Source organism: Phaenicophaeus curvirostris, chromosome 9, assembly GCF_032191515.1.
Source record: "Phaenicophaeus curvirostris isolate KB17595 chromosome 9, BPBGC_Pcur_1.0, whole genome shotgun sequence".
Lineage (NCBI taxonomy): Eukaryota > Metazoa > Chordata > Aves > Cuculiformes > Cuculidae > Phaenicophaeus > Phaenicophaeus curvirostris.
This window is the reverse complement of record NC_091400.1, coordinates 17,392,725-17,406,231: the sequence shown is the minus strand read 5'-3', so window position 1 is coordinate 17,406,231 and position 13,507 is coordinate 17,392,725. Positions and strand designations below refer to the sequence as shown.

General features: G+C 42.1%; 1 protein-coding gene across 4 annotated transcripts in view; it reads left to right on the top strand.

The window, feature by feature from the left end:
- WDFY4 (WDFY family member 4) overlaps window positions 1-11,187 on the top strand; it is a 136,022-nt gene extending 124,835 nt beyond the window's left edge. For 3 of the 4 annotated variants that reach the window (XM_069864116.1, XM_069864115.1, XM_069864117.1), the window contains exons 58-62: window positions 2,190-2,369; window positions 5,230-5,412; window positions 6,030-6,117; window positions 9,347-9,458; window positions 10,570-11,187. In XM_069864116.1, coding sequence (XP_069720217.1) covers window positions 2,190-2,369; window positions 5,230-5,412; window positions 6,030-6,117; window positions 9,347-9,458; window positions 10,570-10,636 — 630 coding nt within the window. In that variant the 3' untranslated portion in view covers window positions 10,637-11,187. The remainder of the gene's footprint in view (window positions 1-2,189; window positions 2,370-5,229; window positions 5,413-6,029; window positions 6,118-9,346; window positions 9,459-10,569) is intronic. The other variant, XM_069864118.1, reaches the window with a different exon arrangement.
- Window positions 11,188-13,507: the final 2,320 nt, after the last annotated feature.

Below are 13,507 nucleotides of genomic sequence, written 5' to 3'. Positions count from 1 at the left end.
TGCTTCCACAGTTTTGTGGAAGACTAAAGACTGAGCATAATAGCCTTAGTATTGATCCATGCAATTTACCAGTTCCCTCAGTGTTCATGAGCAGAGTGATTGGTGTGATCCAGCCCACAGCATTTCTGGGCCAAATGAAATGCTGGGCTGCAAGAAGCATCTAGGCAAGCTGTACCATCTGCCACAGAGACCTCTCAGGGAGATGTTGAGCACAGTTGTGAAGCATCTGTGTCCACGTTAGGCAGTTAAGTTGGATGGTCAAACTTGGTTGAAGTTTTCATGGACTGAGCATTCCTGCAGTGAGGCCAGTCCTCTTTTTTAGCCTTTTGATATTTGTAAATTGACTCTGGAGATAAGCGTCTCAGTTCTTTGCAGATATGCTGTGGGATATTGCCTGTTAAGGGAAATATCAGTCAGTCTTTGCAGAGCAGTAGATAGTAGATGGTAGAGCTAAAACCACAACAATTGGTTTTGCATGAATATGGATTGAGATACTGGTAGAGTGAAGCCACAATTACAACTATGCTCAGGTTTAGCTCTCTCTTCTACACTCAGCTTGTATTTAAAGCACTTCTCTGCCAGGTACGTAAGTCTTTTGGGGTTAAAAAAAAAAAAAAAAGAAAAAATTGTTTTGATTAAAAATTATGCAGAAGCTTAAGCTTGCCTTGCCTTGTCGCTTTGAATGCTGTTGCAGTGGGTATGTTTCCTTTTGTGCTTCGGAGGAAAGAGAAAGAAATGTTGGGACCTCAAATCAGCTTTGTCTCAGCCCCTTTTGCAGAGGTCTTGTGCATTTCTCATGCACAGGCACTGGATTATACCCACTCCTATGTAAAGAGACTGTTGTACAATCAGTCCAAAGCTATTGCTGAACCTCCTTTTCTATGCTCAGTTTGAAGTGTTTCCAATCTCTGAAGACCACTGTTGAAGTCCCCCCTTTTTTTTTTTTTGCCAGTATTTTTAGTCAGCAGTTCTTCTGAATGGAATAAATCACAAACTGAAATTCATCCCTCACAGCTGCAGGTCACCTTCAGCAGCACATAGCCTGCTGCAGCTCAGCTTCTTCACCAGTGGGTTGATGTTTGAATACTGTTGTCCTAGTAACCCTGGCAAGTGGCAGCACATGTTAGCCAGCAAGAATTCAGTATCACAGTCACACACTGGAGATGAGTATGAGATGTGTTTGCAAAAATCACCCAGAACATGTGGCTCTTCTGCTTCATGCTGAACTGAGATAGACCCTGAAGATATGCTAATTATGTCATGTAGAGAAAGCCAGCAGGGAATATGAATTTACTCTTAAAAGCAACATTAAAACTGGTAGGTCTGATTTTTCACAGTAAGGCATCTAAAAATCGAGCCCTGAAAGGCTTTTTAGGAAAGCTATGAAGGACTTTTCCTCTGTTTCCCTACAAGCTTTACTGACATTGGTGGTTATGCAGTAGAATGTATACTGCTGTCACTTGAGAATGCTGCATTAAACAATTGTCATCAGTAAACATAAATCCATGATTTCTGTCTGTGCTATTAAATTGCCTAATGTATAGTCTTTTTTTATGAAATTGTTTAGATAAGGCTAAATTAAACTGAGAACTTCTTTTGTCTCCAGAACCTATAAAACAACAGCAAAAAAGAATGTTGAGTAATGATGAAAAAGAAAGGAATTCCTATAGGGCTTTAAAGCAAACATTCTTCCCAAATGCTGTTTTTCTTCTTAGCTAAAATTGGAAAAATATTAATACTTGTTCAGAAAAACAGAAGGATAAGACTAAGAAGGTCACTGAAATACATCCTCGTAAGTTTTATTTCAAAATGGTTTTTTTAAATATTGATAAATAGTCTTTTCCAAACATAAATTCTACTTAAGGCTGCATGGACTGAAGTGAAAAAATGTTTTGTTGCTGAGCACAAATCACTGTTGTAGAATCTGAAATGTATGCCATGGGCCTTAAGTTACTGTGCAACTTGGGACAAGTCATATAATCTCTCGAAGCCTCAACTTTCCTCAACCATGAATTGAGAGCAAGGATGCTTATGTAAGTTCCTTTGGTGTTTCACTCTCCTACCCTTTTCTGCTCTCCAAAGAATGACTAAGTTTCTTGTTCTTACTAAGCAAATGACAGTAGGATTGTGGTTCCCTAGTAAATCAGCCACCCTCTGTTGTGGTTTGTTGGTTGCTTTTTCTCCACCAGGCTTTATACGGGCACACTCAGGCAGTGACCTGCCTTGCTGCATCTGTGACCTACAGCATCTTTGTGAGTGGATCCGATGACAGAACCTGCATCATTTGGGACCTGAACCAGCTGACGTACATAAACCAGCTTCCTGCCCACAGGGCAAGCCTCTGTTCTGTTGCCATAAACAATTCAACAGTAAGATCTTCATTTATCATCTTCCTTCTGATGCATCCATGAACATTTCATGATAATTTAATGGGTACTCTTCTCAACATAAAAAACATCCTGAGAGTCTGATACATTGATTTTTTTTTTTCTTCTACAGAGTTTGCTAAGAGTGTTCTTAATGACGAGAGGCAAGCACTAAAAGCAACATCTTAGACTGAGTAGCTAAGTGGAAGCATCTTTGGATGGGCAAACAGCAGGATTAAACAACTTTTAGTCTATGAAGCATAAAGTATTACCCTAGTAGTTCCTAGATTTGACTTGCCCGTAACCATATTGCCTCCATTATTTCATTAATTTCTCCTGATATTCACACAGCAGAGCCATATCAGCTGAGACATGTTAGACCTCAGTCTGCCATCTCGGCTGACAACTGCCTTATACCTCTGTGGTGACAATGTTGGCTATTGGTTTTCCCTTCTACTCTCAGGTGTGGGAAGACGTCTTAGTAGCAGTGGGTGTGTCTGTTGTGGTCTGTGCCTGGCCAGAATTTCATGCATTTTGATAGAAAAATATCTGGATGAGATTTTTTCCAAGTTTCTACCTCCTGAATATGTTGTTTAGACATTTCTATTTTCTGTCTCTATTAGAATACTAGAACAAGGTTCCAGCTGTGCAGACAATTTGAAGTTGAATCCAGTACTGGAGCATGTACCAAGAGCGGCAAAATTGAGTTCATAGCAGTAAGAAACTAGGCAGACGTTCTCTACTTAGTATGTGCCAAAAGAATAAGCTCGTATCAGAAATTTATTAACCCTGCAGTTCAATGGCTAGCAATTGAGGGTGAACAGTAGTCTGTTCAGTGCCAGCTCAGCTCGTAGGCCCAAGGGTCCTGGTTAGTGTAAAATGGCCAGTGGGTTCAGCAGGCCAGTTCAGAATATCCTAGTCGTCCCTTATGAAGTCAGCTGAAGCAGTGCCATGCATTTGGAAATGAGTGGTTGATCTGGCACAGACCATAGGGTTGAAACCCCAAGAGGATGAAGTCCTCTCCTTTCTAAGTCTCAGTCCACCGTTGACTGTAGTCTTTGTAGTTGATAGCTCCCCTTCTGAACGTGTCACAAAATGAGGTGATCTGTGCCAGGAACAGTCTAGTGGTGGATACAGGAGCATCTCTCCAGTGTTTTGAAGTGCAAATGGTTAAACTGAGTGGACAATAGTCTGGTTCATTTAGAAGAGGAAAAACTTCAGGAAAGTATGACTGAAAATTCAAGTCAAAAAGATGATGAGGTCCATATGTTGTGGATGAGAAAATTCTTTTTGATGTTAGCAGAACAGGATGATTAATTCTGAAATGTGTTTTTGTTCATATTTTGTGTGTATATATATATATACACACATGTATTATAACATGAAGTTGTAAACAAAACTTCCATTATTCTAAATATAATATTCTGATTGACACAACATTACATATTTGGTAACAAGTATTTTTCCTGGTGAATTCAGAGTGTTTTGAAGCAAAGTTTGAAGGAAACACATTTCTGAACCACATACTTTTCTGTGAAATACAAACTCTATACAGCTCTTTGTTACGTGAACGTTAGTTGTTATATTTGCTTAAGCATCTAGAATCTCCATTTATAGATTCAGACCTCTTGGTGTTTGCATTATGTAGACACAAAATAAAAAGGCTGTCACCAAAAGTTTCTAAGCTAAGGAGAATTTTAAAAGCTTTCTGTAAATAGTGATATCAGTTAGTATAAAATCCCTGGTCTAGATGTGAAAAACACCCTATATCATTACTAAATGCATGAATATTACGTACTCTCATGCAGATAACTGAAATTTAGTCCCTTTACATATTGGCAACTCTGTTTTGAATGTGTTATCCTTGTTTATCTTCAGAATTCTGCCCTTCAGTGTGAAGAGCTCTGGCCCCAGATTAAGCAGAGATGAAGTGTTCTGTTAGTTGATTTCAACCAGATGCGTGCTGCTAATTTAAGGACAGTGGCCTTTCCCAGAATCAGATGACTCTGCTGATGGTGTTCTATATTAGCTGGTTCTTTGTATGCATTAAGGGTGGAAAGGTTAGGTGGAATTTCAATTAGTAACCTGATCAAAATGCACTTTTGATAAGACCATTTAAAATTGCAGCATTGGCTCTTGGTTCTGTTTGGGTTTTGCCCTTAAGGATTACCTATGTATTTGTTTCTTATGGTGCAGTCTGTGGTAAGACTATGCACCTGGATGGAAGGGAGAGGAGAGATTCATATGCAGAGGATGTTTTCTGCATCAACAGTGCAGCTCACTGAATGCTGAGTTGGTCATTGGTCAAATGAAATGCACAGTCTCAAATTGCGATGACATTAAGCTCCCTGTGAGGGGCAGAGGAGGATTATGAAATCACCAAAGGCTTCGCAGCTAAGCAGGTGAACACCACATCATGTAAGAGAATGCTTCTTTGTAAAACTTTAAAAGAACACTAGTCCTGGAACCTACCTGTGGTAGGTATTGCCTGAGCATAGTCACTGTCTCTGACAGCAGCAAGGTCAGTTGGTTATTCTGCATATTCACTAAAAACCTGGATTTTCAATAGAAAGGGAACATTTAAAGAAATGTTTTCATTTTAAAAATTAAAAAACCCACTTTATTTCTGCATTATCTTGCTAAATCTGAGACAGTCGGTGTGGGCTTCTACGATGTAAAAATGTGTGAATTTTTCATGAGAAAAGAATGTCATTTTTACTTCCACAGTTTATATCATTTGCCCAGAAGCAAAACAAAGGTCAGAATTCAAGTCAAAGAAACACTGTAATTTCTCATCAGGAATTAAGAGATGTGAGGAGGGTGAGCATAGGATTTTGAAACACTGCTTCTTGCTTTGTTACAGGGTGACATTATCTCTTGTGCTGGATCTTACCTGTATCTGTGGACAATCAATGGCCAGCTTCTTGCAAGTGTTAACACCTCCTGTAGCCCAAAAAGCCGTATTGTTTCCTGCTGCTTTGCTGAAGTGATGGACTGGGACACACGCAGCATCATCATCACAGGAAGCACAGATGGAGTGGTGAAGGTAGGTGGATGAGGGAGCAGATAGGGAATACTGATTCATTGTAGACCAAAGGCAGAATTTTGCATGCTAAATGGAGGGACAGAGCTAGTAAAAGCACGTTCCACTTTATTAACAGCACAGGCTAAAAACTGAAAATCAGAGTAAAATGTTTGTTTCCTATCAACTTTTATCCTCCTGAATGGAGTCTGCCATTCAGAAAGAGTTTTGAAAATGTACTTTCCATTCTGGTGTGGTTTTGAAAGTAAAAATTATATTGCCTATCAGAAATATGTTTGAGACTGGTTTCTGAGAGCTGGTTCACAGTTCAGTTTATTAAGTCATCTTTCTCGGGAGCAGGAATTCATTGCTGGTCCCACCTCCAGTCTGGTGGGAGAGCTTGGGTTACTGAGACCCTCACTAGTGTGTCAGCCCTGCAACCCTACCACCTCCCTGCATATATTTCTCCAGTGTGACACCCTGCAGTGCAGTGGCCAAGGGAGAGATGATGCTGCGAAATCCTGCTATGTTGATAGAAGTCTGGTTTCCACCCCTTTTCTGGGAAGCAGATGACCATATCTCTCTCTTGTTCCATTGTAATAATCAATGCTTTTTCCATTTTTACCTCCTTGCTGGCAAAGCTGTGGAAGACTGAATATGCCAATACCCCAGAGCAAGCTGCTGAGCTGAGAGTGCAGAGAGATACAGTGGAAGAGCCAGGCAACATAGGTATGGCCACAGGGTAGCCACAAACTGCATTGTGACTGTTTGGTGCAGACCTTGTTTGTTTGTGAGGAAGAAGACTGTGAGTGAGTACCGTGGTGTGAAGTGGGGGATGTTGAAAATGACTGGTACAGTACTACCCTGCCTTAGAGACAGAAAGCGCCCTTAAGCCACCAGTCTCATGGGCATATCCTGCCTGGATAAAGCTGAAGGCTTCTTCATAGGCTGTTATGTGTTCTCTCTAGCCTGATAGACCACCTTTCTGCATAAGCCTATGAAACTATTGAACTATCCTGGCTCCAGAAAGCCCATTCTCTTGGTACCTCTGCGGATGGCCTGTACTAAAGTATCCTGGCATGATGTCAGAGGAGGCAGTGTCAGATCCTGCCCTGGGACATAATAGGGAACTTTGTCTTTGCCATCTTACATGAGGTCAGAGGCTTTAAACTGGTGGGAGACCAGCAGCAGTTTATTCAGGAGCTGTTTACTCAAGGCTGTGCCAAGCCAAAGCTGATACTCTGGAGTTCTTGCAGAACTGAGGTTAAGATGATGAGGCTATGGTGCTGACTAGTATTAAAAACAACTCAAGTTCACTTCTGCATCTTAACAAATACAGGAGCTGAAACCTGCCAGGGAATTTTAAAGGCACATTCTAAATAGCAGAGCTTGCTTCTCTTCACAGCATATTTTATAACATAAAGTAATTGTGGTGTTAGTATGTATAATTTACACCATTTCTTTGCTGTTATCCTCATTACAGATATTCTTTATTGCTTCAATTTTAGGCACACAATTTGTATAAATATTCAGCTACAGATGCAACATCTGCATAAAAAGAAACTATACAGTAACTGGGCATTACCACCGAGATCTTCAGAAGGGCTATTCAGGGAATTTAGCATCTACATGTAGTCTTCTTGGACTTGAATAAAGCCTTTGATACAGTTTCTCATAGCATTCTGCTTAGGAAACTGTCAGCCTCTGGCCTGGACGGGCGCACACTCTCCTGGGTGGAAAACTGGTTGGATGGCCGGGCCCAGAGAGTGGTGGTAAATGGTGTGAAATCCAGCTGGAGGCCAGTGACAAGTGGGGTTCCCCAGGGCTCAGTGCTGGGTCCAGCCCTGTTCAATGTCTTTATCAATGACCTGGATGAAGGCATTGAGTGCACCCTTAGCAAGTTTGCAGATGACACTAAGCTGGGTGGAAGTGTCGATCTGCTGGAGGGTAGGGAGGCTCTGCAAAGGGATCTGAACAGGCTGGACCGCTGGGCTGAGTCCAATGGCATGAGGTTTAAGAAGGCCAAATGCCGGGTCCTGCACTCGGGGCACAACAACCCTATGCAGTGCTACAGACTAGGAGAAGCCTGTCTAGAAAGCTGCCTGGAGGAGAGGGACCTGGAGGTGTTGACTGAAGATGAGCCAGCAGTGTGCCCAGGTGGCCAAGAAGGCCAATGGCATCTTGGCTTGTATCAGAAACGGTGTGACCAGCAGGTCCAGGGAGGTTATTCTCCCTCTGTACTCGGCACTGGTGAGACCGCTCCTTGAATACTGTGTTCAGTTCTGGGCCCCTCACCACAAGAAGGATGTTGAGGCTCTGGAGCGAGTCCAGAGAAGAGCGACAAAGCTGGTGAAGTGGCTGAAGAACAAGTCTTACGAGGAGCGACTGAGAGCGCTGGGGTTGTTTAGCCTTGAGAAGAGGAGGCTGAGGGGAGACCTTATTGCTCTCTACAACTGCCTGAAGGGAGGTTGTGGAGAGGAGGGTGATGGCCTCTTCTCCCAAGTGACAGGGGACAGGACAAGAGGGAATGGCCTCAAGCTCCGCCAGGGGAGGTTCAGGCTCAACATAAGGAAATAATTCTTCACTGAAAGGGTCATTAGGCAATGGAACAGGCTGCCCAGGGAGGTGGTTGACTCGCCTTCCCTGGAGGTGTTTAAGGTGCAGGTGAATGAGGTACTGAGGGGCATGTTTTAGAGATTGGTGGGAATAGTTGGACTCGATGATCCGCTGAGTCTCTTCCAACCTGGTGATTCTATGATTCTACATTACTTAGATTGTTATGTGAAAATATTTATTCATACAGAGGCATAGGAAATGCCAAACCAGGTGCCCATCCTACCTGTTGTTATGCCTCACAGTAGCTAGAGCCAGATGCTTCTAGGGGAGATGCAAGAACACCAGAGATGCGAGATAGTCTGGCTGTGGTAGCTACATATTTGGTTTCATTATTGTCTCTAATAGAGATTGCTGTAAGTGAAATCCAAAAATTCCCAAATCCTTGTAGCATTCTGTAGTTATTTTGCAGCTTTTTTTTACATGTAGAAACATTTGTTTTAAGAATTTCCGAAGTTCTTGTGCATAATTTCCAGTGTCAGACATTTCCATGCCTTATCTTAAACAGTTGTCTAAATGGAGACTTAAAAGCTGCCCAGGGGAGTGCAGCAGAACACTCCTGTTGCGCCTTCTTCGTAGAGGATCATAGAAGACATATGCTGACCCCAGGAATCTGATAATGTGTGCAGACACACTCCTGTTTGCATGTGAGCGTAAGGAGGCATGTTCGCAGATGTGTACCGTGACAGTGTTCTTTATTAAAGAGTTGAGATGTGTAATCAAAGCAGTGGCATGCTCTCTTAAACTATTCAGATGACTTCAGATCATTTTAAATGGCCGATAATTCCCACATCTCACTCTACACATTAAAGAAAATAAAATTAATACAAAACACAGTCATTAAAAAGACCAAAGTAACTATGATTGAGTCGTGTTGTTAGGTGTATGTGTATGTATGTGTGTGTATGTGAAATGTTGTCAGCATTTAATTATTCGTTCTGTTATGAGGAGATTTAGATAAGTTGATAATACCAGGGCTTTATGCAATTTCTTTTTACTAGGCAATTATGCGCTGTATTATATCTTGGCAGCAAGGTATTGTGGGGCATCTTATTAAGCACAGAGCCAGTGAAAACTGATGAACAATTTTGCTGAACAAGGCATGCAATTTAGAAAGCAATAATACACAAATCCAATTTAGAACACAATTGATACAGCCGCACGTCAGCACATGTAACTATCATAGCCACAAATTAAATTGGGATGGGCCTATTTTGCAACAGCACAGGCTGAGATTAAATATATTTGTTCTCAACTTAACAACTTGCTGACCGTAAATAATAACAATCCCATCCATGCTTCCCCAAGATACTTTCTAAATATTTATGTTTGAACCACACAACAGGTAACAAGAGTGGAAAACATCTTGTTCTCTTTCGGGAACTGAATCCCAGCCTTGCCTTGACTGGAAAACCAAGTAAAACCAGTCCAGCAGTAACAGCACTGGCTGTATCCAGGTACTGTCCTTCCCTTCGCATTGCAGGCGGTGCCCAGCAGAGGGCGCGACGCCAGCCTCGTGGTCTCCGTGGCTCTGCCCTAAATGGAGGGGGGGATTATTTTATTCTAAACTTTGTAATACTGCTGGGGGTTTGTCTTTGGGTTGGTTTTGGCTTGGTTTGCTATTTAGTAGTGTTGGTGTTTCTAAAATCGCAGTTGAATCACTGTCTTAGCCAAGCACAATCACTCTGGTAGCTGGCCTGGCTAACTGTGAAGTGAAGGATTTGGGGATAGTTAGTGATCATGCAACCCAGGAAAAATAGCAGCTTTCAGCCAGAGTAGTTATAGAGATCGGTGGCTGCTGCACTCTCTCTGCACCACAGAAAGGCAACTATCCTAGGAGTTGCTGAAGATGCCATCTCCTTAAAATATAAACAGGAAGTTTCTGGCCAAAGGAAAACTTTCTTGTTAAACTCCGCTCTGTTTGCACAGGCAGTATTCTAGTTTATTCAGTCCCCGCCCAGCAGTTTCAGCTGCATGTAATATTTGTTATTATCTCCTACTGCAGGATGTTATGATGTACTGTAAAACAGTTGCTGCCTTTCTCTAAAAAAGTGTTGGCATTTTGATAGTTGCAAAAATGGTTCTTTTATTCTGTATGATCAGATGTAAAGCACTTAGGGAGTGTGAATCACAGAAAGTGGGAAAGTTAGGGGAAGTGAGGGGTTAGTTTCATTAGTGTTGATGGCACTGCATGCAGCACAGATCTCAATGGCTAAAGCCATGGTAGTATGTGCTGGCAACTAAGAATTCTGAAGCTGGCCAACAGATTTAATTAACATATAGAGTCTTATAGAGTCTTATCATCACAGAAGGGTAAAAGCTCCTGATCTGGCTAGATTGTCCACAGCTAACCCACTGAACTCCAGTAAAGTCTGGATCTAGTTCTAAGTTCAGTCTTTGAAGTATGAATCTGTCTACTGTATATCATTTATCTTCAAATTTAACGTTAAAGATAATGTGCTCCCCTGAATGTTGCATCTTCCTAATTGTTACGCATACAGGAGAAAGCTTTGATTGTATTTGTATCTCATTCTTAAACATTCTTCTTTGGTTTTTTTCTTTCTCAAGAAATTCCTCCAAGATCCTAGTTGGTGATGACTGGGGAAGAGTCTACTGCTGGTCTGTGGATGGATAGGAAGTAATAGTGAAGAAGTCTTGCTTTTTCAGCCTTTGGGATGGAGTGAAATTACCTTTCAGAGCATGAAAGAGTGAGAGAAGCTGTACGCCTATGCTTGGGGACTGCATCACAAAGGAGTTGTTGGACTGACTCTGATTGAAATTAGATAATGAACTCCAGAGCTGAGTGAGACACACTGACAGACATGCACATAGACAACGAGATTTTGCAGGTTTTGTGCTGAGAAAACTTTTGTATTTGAAGTGTTATTTTAGATACTGATTTTGGCATAATATGTTGTATTTTAAAAATAATAGCTATCAAATAAAACTGCATTGACTATGCCAAAGAGCAGTGCAGCTTAATAAAATCAACATATTCTGATTTTAACACCGTGGGATCAGAAAATACTAAGGCTTCCAACAGATGTTGTGGGACTTTGTTGCAGTATATTTGTTCTTATTAATATACAAGTATGTTAATATCTCTATTTCTATACATCCTCTTTCCATGAATCTGCATGAAAATGTATGCATGCCTTTAAAAAAGCTGGTTGGATTGCAAAGTGAAGGTAGGAATTCCCAGGCTGAGTGATGCATGTGTTATGGTGCAGTCTTGAGTTTTCTAATCTCTGACTTTTTTTTTTTTTCCCATAGTGAGTAGAGCAGTCAAAAGGCATGGAATGGGCGGAGATGAAGATTTGACAGAGCTGGTCGACATTATTTCATTCTCCTCCTTCAATGCCTTCTTTCCTAGCCTTGTTCTGATGTTCTCAGGAGTATCAGTATATCATAGAATCATAGAATAACCAGGTTGGAAGAGACCCACCGGATCATCAAGTCCAACCATTCCTATCAAACACTAAACCATGCCCCTCAGCACCTCGTCCACCCGTGCCTTAAACACCTCCAGGGAAAGCGAGTCAACCACCTCCCTGGGCAGACCGTTCCATTGCCTAATGACCCTTTCAGTGAAGAGTTATTTCCTTATGTTGAGCCTGAACCTCCCCTGGCGGAGCTTGAGGCCATTCCCTCTTGTCCTGTCCCCTGTCACTTGGAAGAAGAGGCCAGCTCCCTCCTCTCTACAACCTCCTTTCAGGTAGTTATAGAGAGCAATGAGGTCTCCCCTCAGCCTCCTCTTCTCAAGGCTAAACAACCCCAGCTCTCTCAGCCCTTCCTCATAAGGCCTGTTCTCCAGCCCCCTCACCAGCTTCGTTGCTCTTCTCTGGACTCGCTCCAGAGCCTCAACATCCTTCTTGTGGTGAGGGGCCCAGAACTGAACACAGTATTTGAAGAGCGGTCTCACCAGTGCTGAGTACAGAGGGAGAACAACCTCCCTGGACCTGCTGGTCACGCCGTTTCTGATACAAGCCAAGATGCCATTGGCCTTCTTGGCCACCCTACTTCAGCATTACCTTCATAATCACTCTGCACAGTAGAAGTGAGTGTTTGGAGTATAAGAAGGCTGAGGCCGTCGTGCCATAGTGTAATAAATTTAAGTGCCATTTGTGTCCCTGGTTGAGATGGAGAAAGTGGGAAGAATCAAGCTCCATAACACTTCATGAGAATTTGAAGGAGCTAAACACACCCTCTACCCTGCCCTTCCTTTACCTAGTAAAGAAATAGAGTGTTTTAGGAGGCACTAGAAGTCATTGTATAGCAGGAAAACTATGATATAATTGCCATCAGGGAAATGTGGTGGGACAATTTGCACAACTGGAATGCTGCTATTGTTGGCTATAAACTCTTCAGGCAGGATAGGCAAGGAAGGAGAGTCTGCGTGGGTAGCCCTCGGTGGTAGAGAGTGTTTTGATTGCCTTGAGCTCAATGGTGGTGATGATAGGGTTAAGTGCCTATGGGTAAAATTCAGTCGAACACTCAATAAGGCAGATATCATGGCGGGGATCTGCTATAAACCACCCAGCCAGGAAGAAGAGTCTGATAAGATATTCTACAAGCAACTGGGAGAAGTCTCACAGTCATTAGTCTTTGTTCTTGGGGAAAGACTTCAACTTACCATATGTCTGCTCAAAGTATAGTACAGCAGAAAGGAAACGGTCTAGGAGGTTCCTGGTGTGGGTGTGTGTGGTAGACAACTTCCTGACACAAATGGGGAGTGAACCAGCTAGGGAATGTACCTGTTGTTTGTGAACAGAGAAGGCCTGTCAGTTCTAGATATGGAGGTAGCTTTCACTGACACATAGACAATACCTGGTGCTATCTCAGGGGCAGTAGTGGTGCCTGTGTGGTGGGCATCCTGATGTGTTACTGTTTCTCTGCATGGGATGTAGAGGTAGCACATCTAGAATATGACTGAAAAATTAAGCAAGTAGAACAATTCCACAGCAAAGACTTTCAGCATACCTCCATTGTTACTGCAGTGGCACAGTGCAAACATCGCCAGAGCGTTGTAATTATCTCAGAACCAGCGTTTGCAAGGCATAAGTAGCTCATGGTGAGAATTACCCTTAAAAGAAAGCCAATCCCATTAGTACACGAAATGAAGAAATAAGGCACAGTCTTAACTCTGCTCTGTAGGGAAACCAAGAGGAGAAATGTGGAACAGCACAACCTTTATATGACTTTAAAAATAAGTTTAATCTAATAGGAGACTATAAACCCTAAAATGCCTTAATCACACTTATTTGGTTATTGCACAGACCATATTGCTTCCTTGTTTGGTAACAGAAATCTTATAAATTTTACAGTGAGCATTAAATACTGTCTGATTTCTGTAGCTTTGTGTTGGCTAATAAACGCTTGTGCAACAATATTTGCAGAGCTGCCTGTGCACTGTAGGGCCTTTGCATCCTCATAAAACAGAATTTGCTCAAAATTTTTTTGAGAACTCCATGCAAACAGATCTGTAACTCCCACAGGAAAGTTTCCC